Raw genomic sequence first — 25,521 nt, forward strand, 5'->3', positions numbered from 1 at the left:
ATGTTGCTACCTTGAAGCATAGAGAACTGCTGAATGCGCAGTATGTGGCACCTCGGATGTGTCTGCAGCACCACATATCGCATGGCCTCGCTCATCTGGATGCTCAGTCAAAGAGTTCAGTGGAGAACAATATGACATATAGCATTCCATCTCCTCCAGCTGGGGCCTCACAACCCAGAGGTTGCAAGTTTGAGGCCATAGTAGAAGCACTCCCAGCACAGCCTGTCAGATTCCAACAAATCTATGAATTCTGTTACATACCTTGTCACATAGACATGAAAAAGGAAGGATCTCCTCCAGGGACTCAACAGAAGACAGAAATGGGATGAATAGGAAAAAGGTTATTAATATTTTAAATTAATTTAAGTATCTGTAGCATTTTTATTCCTGTAAGCCATAATGCAATAACTGACAGCCTCAGGAGCTACATGAAGCAATTAAGTTTAACCAAAGATTCATAGCAACAGAAACACCCCTTGCACAAACTGTGGTGAGCACACTCCACAAAGGAAAGCTGTAGTTCATTAGTTAATATTGGTAGAGAAAGATAGCTGATGTATTGCATTAGTCATGATGGCAGGAAAAATATAACTGGCACCATGCTGTTAAAATTAAAATACTGGATAACACTTTCTGTGAAGAGCCACACTACCTTAACATATCTCTTAGAGACACCCAGGGAGTACAGCACTCAGTTGCTGATCAAAAATGGTTATCATCTAAAAGCAGTTGAGGAAGCAGTTGGTCTCAGGTACTTCCTTGTGGACATGAATCTCCCAGGCAATTGACACTCTTATTGGCAGCCTCAGCACAGAGGCCAAGAATGAAGGTCCTGATTTAGAAAAACATTTAAGCACACACCTAACGTTAAGCATGGGAATAAAATCTTTGAAATCATTGTGACTACCAGGGGTTTAACCACTCTGCTCAACTAGAACCTAACTAGTCATGTATACTTAGCCTCTCGCTCTTCTTCAGTGTCCTATCATGAAACCAAGTACTTTCCACCTCTGGGCTTTTTACCCTCCACTAAAACTAAACTCACTTTATTTTAAAAACAATTAAAATTGCAGAGCAGTATTAGGAAGGCACTGCTCTGCACACTGGAGAAGGTGATCAAGGACGAAAGCCAGCTTGCTTTCAAGTGGGCCAACTAACTGAACCTACTGCTGAGTCCTTCCCTGATACTAAAAAAAAAATGTATTGGAATGTGATGCAATGCAGCTAATACATTGCACTATCATAACTGCTAAGCTTAAAGTTGCTTGTTCTTCACACCTTTTGTTTTCCTGGTAACTTTTCCTAGTAACTCGGTGCTTTCTGGTTGCAAATAAAAGGAAATTTTATATTTTGAGGCAGCATAGCTCAGAATACATATATATATTCCCCCATCCCTAGTTTGTTTGTTTTGCTGTTTTTACAAATTTACAGAGTAAAATCCCACTAGGTTTAGTTAAGATCTTCCATTGATTCCCACAGGACTAGGTGTAGGGATGAGATGAGCAGGATTTGGCATTCTCTCACTTAGAAAGTTGTGAAAATTCAAATAGTATTTAAAATGGTTAATTGTGGATAGCATATTACTGGTTAAAGCAAAGTTAACTATTCCATTTTATTCCCTTTCCCTACATTGTTTTTCTTCCTGAGAACAAAGAGTCAATGAAAATCCTTCTGTTTGGGATGCCGTTCAAAAAAAACATGGAAAATAAAGACAGTTTAATTGCAGGGGATTTCAATAATGTTTCAAAGGGTAAAAATAACTGTGTGCCTGGTACACAGAGAACCACTTCTCCTCCTCTTTGTGACTCAGGAATCAATGGAATTCATAAAAAAGGAGGAAAACAAGAGATAGGAGATGTTTTGCTTAGTACAAGCAGGTCACAAGTCTAATGAGGCTTGAGCAGTGTTTGAAAGGAAGTTGCTGACTGTATCTCCATGTATACCTTTTTTGTTCCTTGCCTTGGATTTGCTGGTCAGTGACATGCCTCTTTGCTTGGCTCTCTATAGAGTCTGTAGCCTAGAGGAATTTGGACAGGGTGGTACAGACATCGCCGATGGAGACTCTGATCACTGACTATCCCTTTAAATGCAGTCTCATGACTTAGACCTTGTTCCACTACCTACGAAAGAAGGGGACAGACATACAGAGATCCAGTTGAGACGCACAGGAGGACATAGCAAGGCAAGGCAATTAAGCACAGTTAACTGTGAGTAAATCTGAGGCGTGAAAGGTGCTCTCTAGAGCAAAGGGCATAGAAAGAGAGTTGGATTAAATCCTACACTGAAACTGACTGGAGTTTATTTTTAAAAACATAGATTTACATACAGTGTTTAGAACTAGAATTATGGATAGAAATTACTTTCATTTTAGCATTTCAGGGAATGTATTGATTTAGAAATTCTAAATATTCCTTAATTAGAACAGGGGTGGAATGATGTTGTTGCTGTGATAGTCCAGAAAATATATGAGATGCAAAGGTTTTTTGGTGATACTGTTTATTAAACCCAGTGCATAATTAGGAGAGATGTTAGACAAGCTTTCAGGAATAGACTACCCTGATCTGAGGAAGGGCAACTTGTTCCTCTAAGCTTGCCTAACATCTCTCTCTCCATAGGTCCAATAAATGATATCACCAAAAAAACCCTTTCTTCTCCTTAATTATAACAGTAACTCCAAGATGGTTAAAAATATTATTGCTCCACCATAAAAATGCAAAGCAGAGAGTTTGCATAGCCATCACTGCTGTTCCCCAAAGCTACCTTATTTGCAGAGCTTGTAGTGTGTATCGTATAATGATACTTGAAAACTTCATAGCAGACTTTTGAAAATTAAGACCAAAATGTTCTAACCCAATGGCTAAAAATAGACATCTGCATTCATCTTTGAGTATCTAAACCAAATGCACTTGTCTGTGAAGGGGTTGAGTGCCTTACTCTGCAGGGTAAGACAGTGGCAGCTGTGGATGCCCAGTACCAAATGCCAGACATGAGGCACTTCAATTTGATAATGATATCCTAAATATTAACCAAAAAATAAAATGTATTATTTAACAGGGAGTTAAATTTTTAATTTGCTGGATAGTTGCTTCTTGCCTTATAAAGTAAAAATATATTTTTATAGAAGAAAATCTTCTGCACTGTTCTGGTCAACTATCAATGAAAATTGTTACACTGCATATTTTAAGGAAAGATTGGTTCTTAATAGCCAGTGTAGAACATGTTACTTATGATAACACCATCTGGATCTTTCTGGCTATTTATTTCTATAGTAAGTTTCACATGAATACACATGTAAAGCAATCATTCACTTGTCATTTGAGTATCCAACTTTTCTGAATATCTGAATTGTTGATTACAGGTGTAATAGTCTGTTGGAGATATTCCATACCCTGCCTTCATGTTGTCTATTCTATTGCCCTGGCTCATTCTGTACTCTTGCTTCTTAAACAATGGGAGTTGTGACCTCTATCATGAACTGAAGGAGCTAATGACTGAATTTGCCATTAACCTCTACCAGCAATTAGCAGAACCAGGGAACAGAACTAACCTGATAATTTCACCAGCAAGTGTGATCATCTCTTTGGAGTTGCTGCAGTTTGGAGCTCAAGGAAATACTTTTGCACAGCTGGAAAATGCTCTAGGATACAACATCCATGGTAATGTACTGTTTGAAAAATTACCTATTAATAACTGTTTTATATTATACAGTAAATACCAGTGGGAGAGGGGGAGGGATCCCATAATTTGGTTGTCTAATGTCAGTTGAGTTCTAGGAACAGTTCAAATAGTCAGTATGAATACATTCTTCCTACTTCTTTTTGATCAACGCTCACTCTTTTTCTTCTAATTCCAAAAGATACATTTAAAAGAAGAACACACACAGAGGGTTTGGAAAGAGCATGTAAGAGGCAGATGTCTTCAATTCAGCTAAATTAATGTTGGATTCTCAGGATAGTCTTCTCGTTTCAACCCAGGATTAATTCTACCACCTGAAATAATGTAGCAAAAGCTATATTTCTTGATCTGCCTAATGTTTATAAAAAAACAGATGACTGTTTCATCTTCAAAATTTGTAGCTGATATGCATTCTACAGGCAGTATAGCTGATGTTAATATTCTTAACCCTAACGTTTATTTTCATTACACAAAGACAAAAGTTGAAATCAATAGAGATTTCATTGTTCTCAGCTGTCTTTACTTGGTCATTATTACTGTTCTGAAAATCACTGCTATTCAAAGACAGTGATTCAATCACAATGAAAGCTAGCTATTATATACAGTTATTGCCATATATAATATAATTTTTCTGACACCTATAGTATCAGTAGAATAACCAGACTGTAAAACAAAGGGCCCCTACAGATGAGCAGGGAGGCAGCTTCAATGTGCTAGAAATCGATTAATCAAGTCTTCTGGAGCACAGAAATAAACATGCTCCAGCAGATTCTGACATCATGTGTATCAGCATCTCCGTGCTGAAAAATAGTGGCAGGGCGCTTTGAACTAAAGCTCATTCACTGAGCTTTAGTTCAAAGTGCCCCACCATCATTTTTCAGCGCAGGGGACACTGATACATGTGATGCTCGGGCACTTTTAATTAGTGTGGCTTGCTAATTAAAGTACGCCCCCTGGAGCATGTGTAAAAATGCCCTCTGCTTTTAACTACAGTGAAGGAGGCAATATAAAAATGCAGTGGTCCAGCAAAAACTACATTCGTAGCATACAAAAACCAAAGAATTATAGAAAGACAGGGCTGGAAGGAATGCAGGAGGATCCCTAGTCCAATTCTGTTCAAATAGGATCATTTCTGTCTACAACATCTCAGATAAATGTTTTGTTTACTCTGAACTTAAACATTTCCCGAATTCTGCAGTCTCCCTATCTAACATATTGCAGTGCTTAACCATCCTCGTAGCTAGAAAGCTCTTCCTAATATGCAAACTAAATCTCTCTTGTTGCAATTAAAGCCCATTACTAATTGTCCTGTCCCCTGTGGGTCACCATCTTCTTTATTACAATGTTTTTTTTCTTTTTTTTAGAAGAATATTATCAAATTCTCCTTGAGTCAGCGGAATTTTGCAGTTTGTCCACATCATTCTTGAATTGCACTGCCCAAAACTAGACATAGTATTCTAGGTGAGGCTTTACCAGTGCTGTATAGAGTAAAATAAATCAGTTCTGTGACTTGCATGCTACATTCCTGTTAATACATCCCAGTGTGTTATTAGCTTTCTTTGCAACATTATATTGTTGACTCAGACTCAATTCACGACCTACTATAACCCCCAGTTTCTTTTTCTGCAGTGCTGCAACAGTTATCCCCCTTGTCTACTTGTGCATTTGATTGTTTTATCCTAAGTGAAGTACCTTGCACTTGTCCTCAATTAATTTCATCCAATTCATTTCAGACCATTTTTCCAATTTGACAAGGCCATTTTGCATCTTACTGTCCTCTTAAGTGTCTGCTCTCCCACTCAGCTTGATGTCAACTGCATATTTGTTAATTGTCCACTCCATTCCATCCTCCAAATCATTAATGATGTTAAACAGTACTGGATCCAGGAGAAGCTTCAGAAGAACCGTACTTGATACCTCCTTCCACTTAAACACTGAGCCATTGATGGCTCCGCTTTAAACTTGATGATTTACCCACTTATGAGCTCACTTTATAGCACTTACATGTCAATCATATTTCCCTAGTGACTGAAGAGTCAGCTCTCCTTAAGGGAATCTGCTTTTCCTGGCATTAATGTCCTCTTTTAATGTTTGGTAGGTTTGCTAAGCTGTATTCTAGAACTGACTAAAATTAAGAAGTAAATAGGTGCCTGTGTGAAAAATGAGTATCAGATAAAGTATTTTAAGAGCAGCTTTGACTTGGCCTACAAGTAAGAATTCAGAACTTTAGTTAGCTAAGAATTTTGATATTACTAAGGTTGCACACTTGAGATGTTGTACCTCATAACATCTGCTTCTTATTTTACCATCTTTGATTTCTTTCACCTTGTAAATGTGTCAAGCACTACAGTTCTAATGCAAAACAAATGAGAAAGGTACTTTACACTTAAAAATATGTGAATCTTCTTGATATCCATTCAAGGAACTCACTCCCCCCCCCCGCAGTGATGGTAAATTTTAAACAAAAAGCTTCATGCATATAATTAGTCTTAATGTAGAAGATTAAAGGGACATCACGTGCTTAGCAATTATGAATTGGATTCTTTGGCGGTAGAAATTGGCTGGCATTATCAAAAACATGGACTCATAGACTTTAAAACTCCTTAGAGTCAGGATGATCGAGGAGCTATGGCACTGGACTGAGAATCAGGAGATCTTGGTTCTGATCTTCATTCTGTAACTGATGTGCACTGTGAGCATGGACAAGTCGCTTCATTTCCTTGTCCTCATGTTTCCCCTCCAACCATCTGTCTTGTCTAACTTGACTTCAAGCTCTTTGGGGACAGGGATTTTTTTTATTGTGTACTGTAGTAGCATTTAACACAGCAGGGCTCAATCACTCCTGGGGTCTCCAGACAAATGAATAATTATAACTAATAGCACCTCTTTTGGAAGTACCAAAAGAGGAAGCTTTGCTTTTGCCCATTTGGGCTTGTTTTCTCTCTCCCTTTGCAAAGTTCAAAGTAAACTCATCTGTTTTGTGTTTGTTTGTATTTCTCCCTGGTCAGGTTCTGCCACAGTAGCACATTGCTGCAGTGTCTGGGGTACAAACATGTCCAGAGGAACGTGTATACCTGCAATGTCAACATCCTGTCCACAGGTTCGGATGAGCTGCATCCGAGACTACTGAAAGAATTAGGATGTCATAGCAGAACCACTGGCATGGCTGTTTGAGCACTCGTGGTGCTTGGGTCAAGTCCCAGAGGACTGGAAAAGGGCCAATGTGGTTCCTATTTTCAAGAAGGGAAGAAGGAGGATCCAAGTAATTATAGGCCAGTCAGTCTCACCTCCATCCTTGGAAAGGTCTTTGAAAAGATTATGAAGTATCATATTTGTGGGAATCCAGTGGGAAAAATAATGCAGCAGGGAAACCAGCATGGATTCATAGCAGGTAGATCATGCCTGTCCAATCTGGTTGTGTTTTATGACAGGGTCACAAAATGCTTAGACACAGGAGTAGAGGTGGATGTCGTTTTCTTGGATTTTAGCAAGGCTTTCAATACAGTATCTCATCCCATTCTCATAAATAAATTAAGAGGCTGTGACATAGATGTTTACACAGTCCGGTGGGTGGCAGATTGGCTTAGTGGTCGCACCCAGAGAGTGGTAGTAGATGGGTCGGTATTGCCCTGAAGCAGAAAGGGATCTTGGAGTCATAGTGGACTCCAAGATGAACGAGTCATCAGTGTGACAAAATCATCAGCAAAGCTAACCGGACTTTATCATGCATCAGCAGATGCATGACAAATAGAACCAAGGAGGTGATACTTCCCCTCTATGTGGCATTGGTCAGACCACAGTTGGAGTACTGCATCCAGTTTTGGGTGCTGTACTTCAAGAATGATATTGATAGACTTGAGAGGGTCCAGAGGAGGGCCACTCATATGGTTAGGGGCTTACAGGACAAGCCCTGTGAGGAGAGACTGAGGGACCTGGACCTTTTCAGCCCCTACAAGAGAAGGCTAAAAGGTGATCTTGTGGCCACCTACAAATTCATTAGGGGGATGCAGCAAGGGATCAGAGATGCTGTATTCACCAGGGCACCTCTTGGGATAACAGGGAACAGTGGTCACAAACTGACAGACAGCAGATTTAGGCTAGATATCAGGAAAAACTTCACAGTGAGGAAAGCCAAAATTCAGAATGGGCTTCCAAAGGAGGTGGTGCTCTCCCCTACCTTGGAGGTCTTTAAGAGAAGGCTGGATAGGCATCTGGCTGAGGTCATCTGCCCCTAGCACTCTTTTCTGCCTAGGCATGGGGTCAGACTCGATCATCTGTTGAGGTCCCTTTCAACCCTAGCATCTATGAATCTGTGAATCCTGCTTCTATTAGATCCTTGTTAGCAGAGAACTTCACTGATCATTGTTATTGATTTGAAATTCTGAAATAAGAACATTTTTAGGAAATCAAAGCCTTGGGCCAGAATAGCTTCAACACTGTCTCCCAGAGGGTACATTAGTCTTATGCACATTGAGTTTTTTGCATGATGATCAAGGGTGGAGGGGCAATTGTCAGAAGACACAGGAAGGTCCTAGGGGCTCACCAATATTTTCCCATGCCACAGGTTCTTGGGACCTTTACATGAGCCTGGGAAGCTCAGAAACAACATCTCCTTCACTTGCCCACTCCATGGAGAAACTGATACAGCCTCAGAGTCCTTCTCCAGTCCATGAACACCTTTCCCCTTTCCAAAGAGACTCTTGAAAAAAAGCTACTGGCAGAGAAAACCAAGTTCTGTGCAAGCAGAAGTGACCAGGGGACAGCAGAAGGCCCATGTGCAGGGCCTTTCTGATGCTTTTAGCAGAGTCTAATAATCCCTACGCATGGAGGGCATGGTTCTGGGGATATACCATTCACCAAGTCTCCCTTCTCCCAGTTTCCTTCTAGCAGAGCAAATGAGGCACTAGGAGATCATACTGCAAAGTAACTGCCAAAGCATAATTGTATATAAGATCACTCTGTTGAACCAGGAAAAGAAAGAAACTGACTGTATAACGGGTTATGTGCTGATAACTGTTGTTCTTCAAGAGTTACCTCCTTGCGTTTACTTGTGCAAAATGGCACCTCTAGCATCAAGCTACAAAAAAAGTATAGCAAGGTCTGCTCTATACATAAAATAAATAAATAAATACAAATCCCCAGCAGATTATACATAATCATGAGGGGGGAAATCCTTCCTGACCCATGCAGATGATCAGAAAAGTCTTACTTTTGGTCCCCGGGCACACAGCCTTGAACTCTGCACTAGTGAATTTCATCACATTTCTATTACTCCAGTTCTCAAGATCACTTGGCTCTTTATGCGTGGTACCACAATTTTCCTATGCACTGAGGTTGTCTCCTAACTGTGCCTCAGAGGTGCCATCCTTGTCTTCCATCAGACGATTAATGAAAATTTCACTAGTAACTACTTTTCAGCCTGATCCTTTCCCTTTCAACGTTACCTTTTTCTGTCTCCCTTTTAGCCAGCTCCTTAGCTACTTCAGTTACTCTACTAATCTTCACCTTCTCTAACTTAACTAACAATCTCCTTCATTGAACCATATTAAACATTTTGCTGACATCTAAGTAGGCAAGATCTGCATTTCCTTTTTTTTAGAAAATTGGTTATTTTACCAAAAATCTTTCATGTTAGTTCAATCTGAGCAAGCTTTGGAAGCTACTGAGGTCAAACTAATTGAGATATAGCTACTAAAATCACTGTTCTCCAGCCATATGATACCTACCATGATTGGACAGATTTATTTAATGCTCGTTAGTGGTCATCCAATTTTATGTGCCAGTTGTCTTAGCAGCCTGGGATGGAAATTATCTGTCTCCCCAGCTTGAGTGCATTATGATACTAGAGTTTTGTTCCCACCTTAGTTGTGGTAATTTCAATTTCTATACGCATTAGCAATCTTGCCTTTCCTCCCATGGAAAACTAAAGTGAAATTTAGTCTTTGAGCAACACTGACAACTATCATAAATTTCTGCTCCACCCTCACTGCATAGTGTCTCCATTTCTTTCCTTGTCATTTCATTATTTATAGAGCTGAAGAACCTTTCACTCTTTGTTTTAATATCTTTTGCAAGGTCTAACACTTCTGGCAATTCTCAACTTACTGCTGCATGGTCCACGGTTTTCTTTTAGGGAACAATCCTTTTTCCATTCTGTCTTGGTTCTCTGCTTTCTTTGCAGCAATATCGTTCTTCAGGCAGGTATTCTTGTAGTTTGGTCAGGTGCTCTTTTCTGCAAATGTTTTTTCCTCTTCTAGTACAGATGCCTGATAGAATGACTTGAAGAAACTCCTGGATCTCTCTGCATTCAAATGCCTGAATTCTTCAGTCATGCTGACTTCACTAACTACTTGTGTTAGCATATCCCATTTTAGTATTTTAAAATTGAGAACCTTAGTTACATACACAAAAGTAGGTATCCTTCCATTAGTTTAAACTACATTTAAAATGAGTTTGGATGACATCATCGGCTCCATCTATGTTAAGAAGCATCCTTTTTCACAGCAACCACCTTACTCCCACCAATGGAGGGAGTTTTCAATCACTGATGAAGATCACAGTGTTGGAGACTAGAGTGCTGGGCCCAGGAAGTGCTTATTAGGGCTGTGCGAAACAGCTGTGTTTCGATTCAGTTTCAGATTTGGCCATTTCAGAGGACAGTGATTTGTTTCAGCGTTTTGGATTACTGTCCTGTTTCGTTTTGGCCAAATCTGTTTCAAATGCGCTGCAAGGGAAGCTTCATGCAACCCTACCCAGCCGGGCAGGGCTTGGGGCCAGGGGCTGCATGGCCCCAGCAGGGAGCAAGACAGGGCTGTGGGTGGCTTGTCCAGGGGAGGAGGAGGGCTGCTGCCCTTCATGCATGTGAAGAGACCCCCGCGTGAATCTCTGATCCCTATTACACCAGGTCACAGGGCAGGGAAGCAGCGCAGAGTGGCAAGCAAGTCTGCTGGTCCCTGCTGCATGACTCAGCTCTGCATGGAGCAGAGATCTGCGCCAGGGGTCTCCTTGCCACCGCTGTCCATCCTGCACTGCCCTGGCAATGTGGGGCTGTGCGGGGCAGGCACTGAGACAGGAGCGGAACCTCTCCTAGGTTCACAAGGCACTGAACACCTGCATTTCTTTCTGGAAAGATGGCCAAGTAGTTGCACACATTTTGAATCCTCTTTGGGTGTCAAGGCCTAAGTTAGCCTCCAAGCAAATGACTCCAATCATCTAAATAACAATAAGGCTCTAGCTCTCAAACACAAAAAGTAGTTTTGGTTTTAATGCAGTATAGAAGGAACTAAGGTGGTCAGAGGCATGCACTCCGTTATTATATACATGGAACCAATAACAACACCCTAGTACATAAGCGCTACTCCACCTTTGAGAACATGCAACATACTCATTACACAGCTCTGCAACTCGATGCTAGAAGCCCTAAATCCCATAAAAGTGCATGTACACAGATCGTTGAAACAAGAATGATATTCAAATAGAAAAGTGAGAGAAAATATGATGTGAGGTTAGCTCCTTACTGAATCCACAATGTAGCGATTTTGAAAGTAGTGTCTATTGTACATGAGAGAGCTCAGGTTAGGTATACAGAGGTCTTTTTTTCTCTAAATATAATCAGTTATTTGAATATTGCACCTAAATAGGCTCTGGTAGAATTCAGCTTTCAGTGAAAAATATGGACGATTACTAGAAACAGCCATGGCACTTAGAGGTTGCAATGGATTAGATCTAGAGCTTCAGGGATTCTTGCTCACATATACACATGTGAAATAACTTTAAAATTTAAAATTAAGAAGGAATTTTCACGCACAGCTTATTTGACAGGACATCTTGGGGGGTTTTTTCACTTTCCTCTAGGGTAGGGTTTTAACAGGAAAGGTTCTGTATATGCACAGTGCATTGAAGTGTACTCAGTAGTTTCTGACCTACTAATAGCTACACATACTTCAATTATTATGAATTACCTTATATTGCAGTAACTTCCAGAAGGCATAATTAACATTGGCATCCCATTTCTTAAGTGCTCTTGCCATGACATAGGTTCATTGCTATTTGCTGACAATGTTCTTGGCACAGAATTATCATTAACAGTTAATTTTTGGTATTGTTAGGTTTGTCACAGTAATTATGACCTTGATTTTTCTCTTGTCTGGCAGATGAGAGAGTACAGGACTTCATGCGTGCTGTACATGAAGAGATGACTAATACTAGCCAAGGCACAGTGGTTCAGCTGGCATGTGCCCTATTTATCCAAGCTAGTGTTCACCTCTCACCCTTTTTCATTGAGCATGCTACCCTGTGGGCCAATAGCAGTCTGCAGCAAACCAACTTCAGTGAACCTAACAGGACTGCAGCACAGATAAGCGAATGGGTCTCCAGTAACATTGGAGGTAAAACAACTAGTAAAGATGATGACATAGGACACCACTAGATACTAGCAGGTGTACCCCAGTGTTCAATTAAGCATAATAAAGTTTAGGAATATGCTTTATGCAGGGAGACATGGTTTAACAATCTGAACAGAAGACCTGGAGCCAGGAATGCCTTAGCTTTAACTCCAGCTCTGATACCAAGTCACCACTCACCTTAGGCAAAGCTTCAGTAGGGCTGCGTAAAGGTTCATAGATCAGGCTCTTAATTGTTCAGCCTTAGTCTCCTGGGATGTTGATATCTACTCTGCAGATATGGTCTTAGATTTGGCAAGTTAGGCCCACATTTGGTAAAAATACTGATTCTTGAGTTCAATGTGGAGAATTCTCCCAGGGAGCTGTGGATTACTCACAGGAGCAAGCTTCATGGTGTCAGGAAAGTTAAGATAGCTCAGCCAAATGACTAGAGCCAGGGACTGGGAGAGGCCACAACCCAAGTCAGATGCTAAGTCAGGGGGCAAAAGCAAGAAGCAAATCCACTTTACTGGAATGTGTTCAGGTGCCTGTGGCCAACAGCTATCTAGTCATGGGGTCAGGAGCCAAATCCTGATAGCCAGAAGACAATCCATGGTCAGAAGTCAAGGTCAGGAAGTTAAAAACCTGCCAATTGCTTTCATAGATTAGCTGTGAATGAAATAGGATATCATTAACTAGAAAAATTTACACAAACATCAGCCCCAAGCATGGCGGGTAGAACATTTACCTCACCAATCAGACATGGCCACTTCTGCAGCACAGCAGAAAAATAGGTTCATAAGAGTTTTAAACAAGAGTCTAAAATATCACTTGAACAGTGAGATGCAGGATTAATTCTGCAACATACTTAATCATGTAATAGAGTGGGCTCTAATGGTGAACAAATTCCAGGCTAAAATTTCTGGCATATATCAAACATGAGGAAATATATTTTGGAACATGTGCATATGCAAAATGGAAGATAATTTATCCTCTCTCTTTCTGTGCAGATGAGGAAGCAGACAGCATATCTTTGGAGAGGGCCAGTTCACCACTTAACCAGATAGCTGTGGTGAGCACCATGTACTTCAAAAGCATGTGGCAAAAGAAATTCTCCTTCACAGACACACAGCCCTTGGCTTTTACTACGGCTGAGGGCTTCATCCTGAAAGTGCCAACAATGTACCAAACAGCTGATGTTAATTATGGTAACCATTTTAAGTGATACTGTAAACTATGGATATTATTATTTATATAGTTCAGCATTGCCCACAATGTGCGAGGTGCTGTACTGACATTGAAGAAAGCCCAATCTCAGTTTGGAGAAACTCCAAGAAAAAAATACAATGGCTCAGAAACAAGCCTTTCCCTTATAGAAGTCTTCTGTGAAAATGAGTTAGACACTGGAATCGCAGGACAAGTTAAAGCAAAAGTAGAAGCCATTCATGCTCTGGACTTGAATGTAGAAACTTGAATGTTAGATTCTGTTTTAAGGCTCAGTTCTGCTCTCACTGAAGTTGAAAATCAAGTTCCTATCAGTGGGAGCAATATTGGACCCTTATTGAGGGGGAAGGTCTCTCGAGTAAAAGACTAGGATTATCCTCTTGCTTTATCTGAAAAAATGTGAGATCTCCCTACCAGGAAAGCCACTTGAAGGGGGCAGTTTATATTGCCACTTGAAGAATAGTTTATATTTTAACACTTCATCCATTGGAAGGCATCTGATAATGCTGCACACACTCTGGTACTGTTCTGCAGAGGATCACTGGATAGAAGTAGAAATCTTAGTGCTGTGCTGCATTTTCAAAACTAATGAGTGCTATGACCTAATAAGTAATAACCTACTGCCAAATACTTCAATATCATGATCATTAGCTATCCCTATATCAGTACCTGGGACATAGCATATAGATACTCATTGATGCCCAAAAGCACAAACCTCTACATTTGTTACCACAGCTCCTGCATCTGAGTAGGGAAACCTATGAAACTGAGTAAGTTTGATATTCCATAGAGTAGAAGTCATTTTGCAACCAAGCATTTGTGCTGCAACCTACATTTAACTCCTTCCCTGCTGACCATGGCAGAACGTGTTCCTGGAATGCCATTAACTATTGGAATACTAGCCCTATAGTACAGCACTGCCCTGGGGGGGCGGGGGGGGGGGTCTTCTATTTCCTGAAGCTGGCACTGAAGTAGCATACAGTAAATGAATCACAGCATCCCCCACAGTGCCAAGATGGCATTTCTGGCACCCTGAGGCTCCTCTTCTAGAGCTACACCTCCAACTCTGGCCTGGGTTTCTCATTGGGAGAAAAAAATCACAGTAAAGAGGATGCTTTGGGAAGGGAAAGCTTAAACCAGTCTGACACTTGCTTTGAAAGGGCCATTTCCACCTTCACACATAGAGAAGCCTTTATTCACAGACAGTTAAGGTTATTCAGAGGGCTTGCAATCTCAGCTTGCAGTGGCAAAACCAAGTCATGTCCTTACCTGCCTTTGATACTAGCAGTTAATAAACCCCTCCGTGTCATTGAGAAACCCACACACCACCAGAAAGCAGGAAGAGAAGTTTGTGTTTTGGAATGGAGGGCATCTAACTTGACTCACTCAGGCACACAGTGAGTCATGTTAGAGTCTCACTGGAGTCACTTACAGATTCCAGCCATTTTCCTGTTTTCTAGAAGGAGCTTCTCAATTGGGTATCCTGGAGAAAATGCCTTTGGAATAATCATGGCCTCATCTTCTCTGTTAACAAAGGCCATATCAATATATTCAGACTGTACATATCTTATAAGCATGTTCCAAATGCCCAGAATGACTTCTTCCAGACACATTGGCCCATCTTCCACAGATCACATCATTTCAAGAGTTACAATGTAGGTGATGTAGCCAGCAGCAACCAATTGATTCAGAGCCTATAAAGCCACAAAGCGTGAGCATGATTTTCTGGTCTGACCTCCTGTATATCCAAGCCCATAGAACTTCCTACCTTTACCTGTTTGAACTATAACTTATCTTTCAGGAACAAAAAAAATCCAGCCTGGATTTAGTAATGACTCCTATAGCCTGGTAGCTAGCAATGAGTTACTAATTTGAAAACTCACTAAATTTATGACTTTTTGTAGATACAGTTTTGGTAACTTCTGTTTGAATTTGACAAGTTAAAGTGCTTTGCAGTTCAATAAAGAGGCATGATCTTGAAAAGCAGCTCTAACTGTGATGTTCGCCAGTTTGGGGTAAAGTAGTTCTCAAATGAACTACTCAATTCTTTTACCCTGTCGTGAAGACAAGAAATTGACGATTCACTCGTTCTCAGTGAAGGATTTTTTTTAAATTCATCAATAAGTGTAGTTAACAAATGGTGCAGGGCTGAAAGAACTAAAGAATTAAGACACCTATTTACTCAAACAGGCATAGCAAGGATAGTCACCATACAAATACACCCACACTGCCTCACCAACATGCTTCAGCCTGGACCACTGGGACTACCTTTAGCATGAGAAGGTAGCCACATACCTATAGTTCATTGGACTGTCCTTTGAGACAATCACTAAGGGTGCTGGGCTTTGTCATTTTTGTTGCTTCTGACATGTGATGTGGACACTTGTCTGATAGGAAGGGTATTGAGATGATCAACTCAATTTATGTCAACAATAATAATGTTCAGTTATTAGCAACCTGATCCACACTCAAGCTCATGACTTAGTGGTGAAAGACTGTATCCTCAGAACTGCCTTTTTCCTTGAGTGATGGATTATGTTCTCAAACCTGCAGGTCAGTTCCACACAGCATCTCTGGAGCAGTTCAGTGTCGTTGAGTTGCCTTATCTGGGAGAGACAGTCAACATGTTTGTGGTGCTTCCCAGTGACCAAAGAACATCTCTATCCCGCATTGAGTCACATCTCTCACCTAAAACTATCACCCTCTGGGCAAATAATCTGAAGAGAATAAAAATGGATATTTTTCTGCCTAGGTATGTGACTTTACACTTCTTCAAGGGTGTGGCTATACTCTTACCTCCTGTTTTAAGAGTTGTGTGTATGGTACTGCTGATATGATTACAGACATAGAAAGCACGTCTTCTACTGGAATACTTTCTTCTCTACTCTACTCATCACATCATCATGAGGCAGGCAAGCCCTAACCTGTCTTGATCCAAGAAGCAGAGATGTCTGGGGAATTCAAAACACTGTAAGGTATTTGGTAGGGTATAGCTATAACTATAGTCCCTCCCTATATTTAAACAGTTAGTATGAGGTACCATAAACCTTTAGGCTAAGTACAGACAGTCAAAAAGCCTGAGGCTGAATTGGTTCAATCTTTGCAGTTTAGTCTGAACTGTGCAGATTGAACTAAAAAGCAAGTGAACAGACATTCACTTTTGTTTCTGGAAATGCAGCCACATGCCTGCAGTGGCTCAGGGGAGAAGCTGGGGGGCGCTAGAGCACACCTCCCAGCCTGCCAGCCAGTGCCAAAGAGAAGGGAGGGAAGCTGGGAAAGAAGCCTTCTGAGGCTTTTCCGCCACTCCCTGCTTGAGCTGAGGGTGGGGGCATGGCCAGGCCCCTGCCAGCCTGCTGAGTATGAGTGGGGGAGGTTTAAACCCCTACCCTAGCCTACATGGACCCTAGCCAGGCTGTGTTGGAGAAGCTTCTCCCCCTCCACTTCTGTGCCAGCCCGGGCAAGGTGTGGCCATACCCTTCCCTCCCCCTCCCCCCCCCGCCGTCACTTGAGCTGGGAGCAGGGGTTGCTCCACCCCCATCAGGCAGACCCCTGCTGGGGTCCCTTGCAGGCAGCTGGAGGGGTTTAAACCCCCCCCCACCTCAGCATGCCAGCTTAGGCTGGCATCTGGCCATGTCCTCCACTCTCCGCTCAAGGGGAGAGTGGAGAAAAGCCTGTGAGGGGCTGCTCCAACCCTGCCAAGCAGACTCAGGACTGGAGCCAGGTTTCTTCACACACGCCCCCTTTTCAGCCAGCCAGAGCAGTGATAGTGCTCCAGCTAAGGAGCAGATGGGCAGGGCCAACCCTGCTCCATGGGAACAGACAGCAGAGCCCAGGACTGCAAGTCATCCCAGGATGCTGGGGGAATGTGAGTTAACTTGAACTGGGAAGGGGGTCTGGAACAGAAGTTCCATAAACCAGGTTGACCTAAGTCAGTTCAGTCTGATACTACACCAACCAGGTTTAAACCTGTTTCAGTCATTTTAAAAGTGGTTTAAGCACACTGAACTTCTATTGTGACATATTTTTAACCAGTTTCTGATCACTTAAACCAATTTATGTGTAAATTCTGTCCCTAGACTTAAAGGGTGCATCCAGATGACCTCAGACATTTGCTTCCCAGGAGACAAGCAGCAACATAACAAGGTTACACAGAAGTTACACATAAAAAGGCTAGGCACAGACGTTATACCTTGTGCTGCTGCTACTTGTCCCCAGGGAATGCCCATGCCATGCATGCTCCAGCATGCAGCAGGTTACCCCAGGTGGGGTAAGAGAGGCTGGGGTCAGCACCGGTCTGGCCCCAGCAGCCTTAACTGGGCCTTGGGGGCCTCCTGGGGCTGCAGTAGAAATGTTCCTGACACTTGGAGCCTGGCCAGCAGCTGGAGTACGACTCCAGCCAGCCAGGCTGTGGTTTTGGACAGTGCATGCTGCTGCTGCTTGTGCCCCCAACCCCCTGTGCTGCAAAGTAGCAGTATGAGGAATGCCTGCATGTGCAGTGTGTGGCACCACAGACATGCCACATATTGTACATCTGAACTCCTCTCAATGCGGCCAAAAAGCTACAAAGAAGGTGAGGGGAGGGGAGAACCCTATTTCTGCATATTTTTGCATTTCCTGGCTTTGAAGAAAAATCTTTAAAAAATACTTTATTTTATAACATATTTGTAAATTACAAGACTGAAGTCAAGCTCAGAAACTATCATCAAGCTTGGAATTTCCTCCATACACAGGACAATCTTGTATTTTCCCTTTTGCACTCTAGTCCTTCACCATTTCAGGAATGTGCATGTAATCTGACAGCATGTTTTCAACAGATGTTCAAATGAATAGTATAGCAGGATGAATCACATAATACATCTGGATGCAGCTGAGAAAGGGCATTTCCTAAATGTAACCAATTCATTGATCAGCATGAAACAGCTCTGTTAATACTTCTAGAAATACATCGCTAGTGCTAACAAGTACTGAAAAAATGTCTGATGCATTAATATTCTTTTTCTAAGATAATATTTTGCAGATGTGTCCCTAGGGTCCTTATCTATAAGCAAATATACTATGCTTCTATAAAGAACAAAGTACCAAAAGCAGAAAATGCAAAGTTCATCTGTCAAGAAGATTGAGAGGTGACTTGATTATAGTATCAAAAAGGGAGAAAATACTGGTCTCTTCCAAAGGACCCTTTAATCTTGTAGGGAAAGGTATCACAAGAACCATTGGCTAAAAAGTAAAGCCAGACATGATTAAAATTGAGAGCGATTAACCACTGGAACAAACTACCAAGGGAAGAGGTGAATACACAATCTTTTATGTTTTCAAATGAAGACTGAATGCCTTCATGGAAGAAACACTTTAGCCAAATACAAATTGCTGGTCTTACACTTCCCTCAGTTCTCCATATATAAGGGCCCATGACATGCAGAAAGTTAGATGAGGTGATTAAATGGTTTGTTCTGGCCTTCCACTCTCTGCAGCTATGAATTGTATATTTAAACAAAATCTGCTGTGTTCATTTTAGATTCAGCATTCAAAGCCACTTTGACTTAAAAATGGTTTTACCCATGTTGGGAATAACAGATATTTTCGATCCATCTGAGGCTGATTTTAAAGGTATTTCAGGTAAGAACATTTCTTATATAAGACTTAATTATTGAATGTATGGATTTGTTGTAGACTTATGTATGTCATTTCAGTGATTCAACAGAGCTGAGCCTTTGGTGATTAATTATACTTCTGGTTCTATGAAAACCACAATCCAGGTTCTATTGATTTACTGTAATACTGAAGTTTCTGTTTCAAACTGTTATTAGGATAAGCAAAATCTGATAAGGAAAGATTTTGAGAGATTAAGCCAGTGAGAAAGCACATTACTAGCCACAGTATGTGTGGCACAACCTGAAGCCTGGAAAAATTGTTGTACCTCATGCTCATACTATTGGTCCTAAATAGTTACTGAATATAATGCTACATTTAGGTCATGTGCAGACAAGCATGGCCGTGCAGTACATAGTGCCTTACACATGTCTGCAGCACCACATACTGCACATTCAGCTGTTGTCCATGATGCAAGGGAGCAGTGCAGGGGTTTAATTTGGCCCCTGAATATCTAGGGGTCAAAAAATGCAGAGCAGCACATGCTGATCAAAACCGGAGCCTGGCCGGTCAGAGCCATGCTCCAGCTGCCAGCCAGGCTCTGAGCAGCAGGACTGCTGCAGCCCCAGGAGGCCCCCAGGACCCCGGGTAAGGCTGCTAGGGCCAGCACAGTGCTGGCTGCAACCTCCCCTACCACACCCAAGGTAACCTGCCACATACACCAGAGGGCACATGGCACAGACATTCCCAGGGGACAACTAGCAGTGGCACAAGGTCCCCAATTGTCTGTGTTTGTGTGGAAATGGCCTAACAGTGCAACAGGTTTCTTTATTCTGAGTCCTCAACATTCCTAGAATTTCCCTTTGTTTCTGTCCTGAAAACCCCGTGATCAAATAATCAACTCCATCTCCTTTTTGTTCAGATAGAAGTTGACCAGCTGTTTCAAAAAGCCTGAGGTTATTCTACTAACTGGAAAATTTTAACCTGAGCAAATAATAAAAGATTCCACAGATACCTATTTCCTTTGGTTTGATAAACACCACTTTCTACTTGAGCAATTCCGCTTTGGCACTCATATCCGTAGCAACAAATCTTAAATGGAGATTCAGTTGTAAAATCTTAGCTGTCTTCCAGTGGTGTTATTGTAAATGGAAGCATGGCCACAAGATTTTTGGTACAATGGAAGCCACATTTTTATGAGGTTCCTTATCAAGAATATTGTTTTCATGGGACAAACTTCATGGCACATATTTTGTTTTTAATTCCCAACTAAAACTTGCAACTTGATGATCATCCTTTTGTAAGCTGCATTGTAGATATGATCTTTGATTTGGCTGTTTTGTCAATTCCAGACATGTTGGCATGCTTATTAAAACCTGCCAACAGTTCACAAACATACCTATAAGATTTGCATCTATTTAAACTAGAGCAAATGGTTTAGGAGGATGAATTACAATGTTGATTCAGCTGCTGCTTCTCTGCGTCCACCTGTGAGCTTTAGTTAAATGCTTCTGCTCAAGTTCTCACTCTCAAGTTTTCCCTGTTAAATTGCTCTTTCAGGGATTCTGTTTCCATTTCTTCTCTATATAATTCTGACTTAACACTATAAACTCAGGCACCAACCAGGAAAAGCACTACACTTGCCTTTACCCATAATAATAAATATAGAAATAGGCAGCTCTCATTGAGGTCTTACCAAATTATCTCAGCCACTAAGCTTCAGTCTCCTCAGAACTCTATTTTTTTAATGTTATAGTCCCATTATTTCTTCCTGATCAGCAATTTTTAAAGGGTTTCTTTGGATTGCTTAATGGATCCATCATTAATTCATTCCTCCCACTGCAATCATTAGTTCTCAAGCACATGGAAAAATATTGCTGACTACCAGAATTAGTGGAGGGACACTCAAACCACGGATTGATGGCTTACAAATAGGGTTCAGTATTCAACTCAGTGGTATAGTGGGTGTATAATCACAAAGATGGAAAAAATAAGAAGGAAAGACTGCCATTTCACCCAACAGTTCACCCCAAGTGTTCCAAAGCTGCGCTAAAGTACAGAAACACAAATTGAACCTAATTCCCTTTGTCTTAAACCTATGAAGATGCTTTTTAACTTAAAGGAGATTTTTAAAAAAGTCAATGTGGTCAGATTCTGAAGCCATAATAGCGCACGTACAATTCCAGTGGTGTGTAATGAGCAGAGTTTCTCCATAATACTCATGGAACTGCAATCAGAATCTGGCCCATGTTATGTCAATAATCAAGCTGAATGGCGACTTGCATAGTGGATTGTACCTTCCACTGAGGGCCCAGACAATACTTTCATACTAGTATAACCCATGCTTACAGAAATGTGAAAAAAATAAAGACACACAATATGCAACTCTATACTGATTTAACCTTATAGAGTGTGGTATAGAGTTACCCTGGGAAAAGTCAGGGGTAAAGCTACACCGGTATAATTAACAAACTGTGGATTATGCATCTACAGTTATCCCAGGGTACTGGTTTGCTGAATGCAAACGGACTATTACCAGCTCCCATTACCCAGAGGCAAGCTATTGTAGTAGCAGTACTTACGGGGGCAACTGCCTTGCAAGAGCTAGCCACTTCTCTGCTCCAGATAGTAGTGTACAGTGAAGTTCTCGGATCAACCTTAGCCATCAACTGACTCATCTACAACCCTTTACTTGACCCATGGGAGTGATCATCCTCGACTATGAGGGATCACTGCTGCCACCAAGTGCAACTAGGGCAGGGAAGCCACCCCAGGCACCAACTTTTAGGGAGGGATAAGAAGGGGCTCAGAAATTACTGCTGCCCCTGTGTTGTAGCTGCCTTGGGCACTTGACTGTGTTATGCCCCTGGCTCCAGACACGGGTATAATTTACACTGGTGTATAAAACCTGTCACCTACATTGGTGTTAACATGTCATTTGTCAAGGCCATCATTTTAGCAGTTACAGAGTCCTTGGGATAGGCATGGCAAAGGAGAGGTAAGTGATTTGTTTAAGGTCATACTGCAAACCAGTTCCAGGCAGGGGAGCAGGAATTAGGACTCAGCCTTCTGTTCTTACTAAACTTTCTGCTTGATGTTTTTACCAACTCCTACCCCTCTGTAGGGTAGGCAGGTAATTTTTATGCTAGGTTTTCTTCCCCTTTTCTTCACTGTTGCTATTAAAGTGAGAAAATAATTCTTCAGCAGTCGTGACAGTGAAACTTTTCCAGGAGATGTGCTTTCCAAATTGCTCATGGAGTTGTGATATTTCTTAACTCAGTCTGGTTTCAAATCCATTTTAATGTCTCATTTACACATGGTGCAGCTGCTTGATGCAGAAGATGCCTGCCGCTTAACAGAAGTGCAGGCTTGAACTGGTCCAGAATTGTACGTGGAACTCAGCCCATCATTTCACTTTATCTCCTATATTTTTTTTCATCTTCTTGTATGCTATTTTTATATTCTGGCAGCCACAAAGGTTTAAATAAGGTATCCAATAAGTGAGTTCTCTCTGGATACCTTGGCCTTGACAGTAATTTGATCTTTGTAATATCAGTGAAAAACATAGTGCAGATCAATTGTTATTTAATAAAATCACAGATCTGAAGGCCAGACGGGACTGTTATATGGGAGGTCAGCTTCATAATCTAACACAGACAATAGAATTCTATGCATTTACTCTGGTATGGAGCTCAATAACCTGTATTGGGCTTGCTTGGTTATGACAAATGCTGCAAACAGTAACAAACTAGTTACCAGAAAGTTACCATTTGTAGCAATGTCTACTATCCAAAAACTTCAAAATGCACCTCAAAAGGAAGATGAACATTGTTATTCCAGTTTTACATAGGGCCAGCAGCAGGCAGGGGAACTGATTTTCTACCACAGTATCCTGCCCTTACCAACCATTTTGAAGTACTAGGCTAAGGTTAAGTTAAGGTTAAGGTTGTTAAGGTTAAGTATGGCTAATCTCAATGCACAAATGGGGAAGTGAAACACAGCGTCTAAGATTTTGCCAGTGATACTAGAGTCAAAATTAAAGTTCAACATTTTTTGATGCCCAACCTCATGTTCATTTCTTCAGACTATACTACCATGACACAGGAGGACACTAACAGACTATAAAAAAAAAAAAATCACTGAAATAGTAAAATCAACTCATGCTCAGCATGAGTTTCTGTCTACCCCTCTGACTTTCTGAAGGAAATTTACTTGATTATGGAAAGAAAGGACCAATTGAAGACATTTATAATGGAAGGAAAGCTGTTGTTACCTATAGCATAGCTTGTATTTAGCAGGTAGATATTACACTCTTTTTATGCACTTACAATAACATTCATGGAAAACTAGTCTTCCTATAAAAAACAGACCCTCATTATGCAAAGGAATTAAATCATTTTGATAATTATTAAGAGACAAGAGGAAGGATTGCAATATTTTACATACAACATTTATAGTTTTTGTGGAAAGCAGCAGAAAATTTCCAGTATGGTATACATCATGATACATCAAATAATGTTAGACCACAAAACCTGCTATTAGTAGCTCTCTAACCATCAGCTATTATTTACTGCATCTATACAAGCTGATAGCAGAGTGAACATAAAGCTGATACAAGCATAGTTAGAACTGTAACTCTGACATTTGAATACTCTAAAAAGTCACCCATGAACTAAACAAAGTAAGGTTCAGACAGGAGTGTAAACTGTTTATAGAATGCCTTTCAAAATTATATTTATAGACCTAATGCAGCATCTTTGATAAACAATACATCCTATCAAACCAAGGGAAGAGGAATGGACTAATTGATCTAGTATATCATAGAATCATAACGTTGGAAGGGACCCTGAAGGATCATTGGGTCCAACCCCCTGCATGAGCAGGAAAGACATCTGGGGTCAGGTGACCCCAACCAGGTGACTGTCCAGTCTTTTCTTGAAGACCTCTAGGGTAGATGATTGCACCACCTCTGGGGGTAGCTTATTCCATAGTCTGGACACCCTAGTTGCGAAGAAGTTTTTCTTAATGTTCAGCCTGAAACTATCTTCCAGGAATTTGTGACTGTTGTTTCTAGTTTTCCCACAGTGCGCCCTGGTGAACAGTTGTTCACCGAGCCCCCACTGTATGCCTCTGATAGTGGTAAGCCTCAATCAGGTCCCCTCTCAGCCTTCTTTCCTCTAGGCTGAAGAGTCCGAGATCCCTCGGCCTCTCCTCGTATGGCTTGCCATGCGAGTCTCCGATCATACGAGTGGCCCTTTTCTGGACCGTTGAGCTTCAGCACGTCCTTGTTGAAGTGCAGCGCCCAGAACTGGATGCAATAATCCAGCTGTGGCCGCACCAATGTTGAGTAAAGCAGGAGAATCACTTCTTTGGTTTTACTGGAGATGCACTGTTTGATGCATGCCAGAGTTTTATTAGCCCTAGCAGCTACTGCATCGCATTGCTGGCTCATATTCATGCTGGGGTCTATTGTTACTCCCAGATCCTTTTCACCTGTAGTGCTGGTCAGGTTAGCGATGCCCAGCCTGTAGGTGTGCTGGGGGTTCTTCCTTCACAGATGCGGCACTTTGCATTTCTCTACATTGAACCTCATCTGGCTCCATTTTGACCAAACTGCCAGCCTGTCTAGGTCTGCTTGTATCTGCAAACTATCTACGGGTGTGTCCGCGCAACCCCATATCTTGGTGTCATCCACAAACTTGGCCAATGGGCTTTTCACTTTTAATATAATGATTAAAACAAACTGCCCAAGCAACCCTGAATGAAATGTATAGTAACTAGAGGGTTCTATAAGCAGCACAGATATTACAAAGGGCAACAGAATGAGAAAGCTGCTACAAAAAAAGTTTTTTCAATGTTTTTAAACAGTTGTGTTTTTACAATGGGAAACAGGTAATAACTTCTAATACTCACTTTTTGTCTATTTGTCAGAGCAAGGCAATCTTTACATTTCAGAAGCTATTCACAAAGCAAAGATTGAAATTGCAGAAGATGGTACAAATGCATCAGGAGCTACAGGTAAATCAGATGCACACATTTTAGTGAGCTTGCAGATCAGCACCATCTCACAGCTGCAGCAAACATTAAAGGCCCAGATTCAGCAAAACACACAAATATGTGCTTAATGACAATTCTAAGTTAAATATGCACCTATGTAATGGGGAGACAGCAAAAAACAGCCAGCTACTTATCTAATTAAAGAGCATGGAAGAACCACTGACTATTGTCTGTCTTTCACACTGTACATATATAGTGTATAAATATGCACACAAACATACCAATAAATTTTACCTGTTGTGCAGGGATTTTTTTTTAAAAGGCAGCTGACCTTTGAACTTTTCTTACTGGTCAGGAAGGGGATTTTTTGGTTCAATTTTTGGAAGAAAAGCACCACAGCAATTTTAATTTGAAGGATTTGAAGTTACAGCTCTGTGCATGCTTTGTAGGCTTAATTTCTCAGATACTCTTTTGGAGCTTCAAATTCTATGTACAAGTTTCTGGCAGCAGATGTAATTTTACATAAAAAGAGGACTTCTGTGCAAAATGCCAGCTTCCAACCTAGACTGTGGTTCTAATGAACTTGTGTGTCGTATGCTTTTTTCCCCACTGGCATGTCATATTCTTTCCCCTCCCTTTTTTAAAACTAAACACA

General features: G+C 41.2%; 2 protein-coding genes across 5 annotated transcripts in view; one reads left to right on the forward strand and one right to left on the reverse strand.

Annotated features, from left to right (window-relative positions):
• INTS6 (integrator complex subunit 6) overlaps positions 1–25,521 on the reverse strand; it is a 173,127-nt gene that overhangs the window by 76,960 nt on the left and 70,646 nt on the right. The window lies entirely within an intron of this gene.
• SERPINE3 (serpin family E member 3) overlaps positions 1–25,521 on the forward strand; it is a 35,911-nt gene that overhangs the window by 5,988 nt on the left and 4,402 nt on the right. The window contains exons 1-7 of one of the 4 annotated variants that reach the window (XM_019491375.2): positions 1,866–2,207; positions 3,359–3,656; positions 11,829–12,062; positions 13,067–13,264; positions 15,834–16,032; positions 18,796–18,896; positions 24,801–24,887. In XM_019491375.2, the coding sequence (XP_019346920.1) occupies positions 3,398–3,656; positions 11,829–12,062; positions 13,067–13,264; positions 15,834–16,032; positions 18,796–18,896; positions 24,801–24,887 (1,078 nt within the window). In that variant the 5' untranslated portion in view covers positions 1,866–2,207; positions 3,359–3,397. Of the gene's footprint in view, positions 1–1,865; positions 2,208–3,358; positions 3,657–11,828; positions 12,063–13,066; positions 13,265–15,833; positions 16,033–18,795; positions 18,897–24,800; positions 24,888–25,521 lie in introns of those variants that run through there. The other 3 variants (XM_019491373.2, XM_019491374.2, XM_059732243.1) reach the window with 3 other exon arrangements.

This window comes from Alligator mississippiensis, chromosome 1, assembly GCF_030867095.1.
Source record: "Alligator mississippiensis isolate rAllMis1 chromosome 1, rAllMis1, whole genome shotgun sequence".
Lineage (NCBI taxonomy): Eukaryota > Metazoa > Chordata > Crocodylia > Alligatoridae > Alligator > Alligator mississippiensis.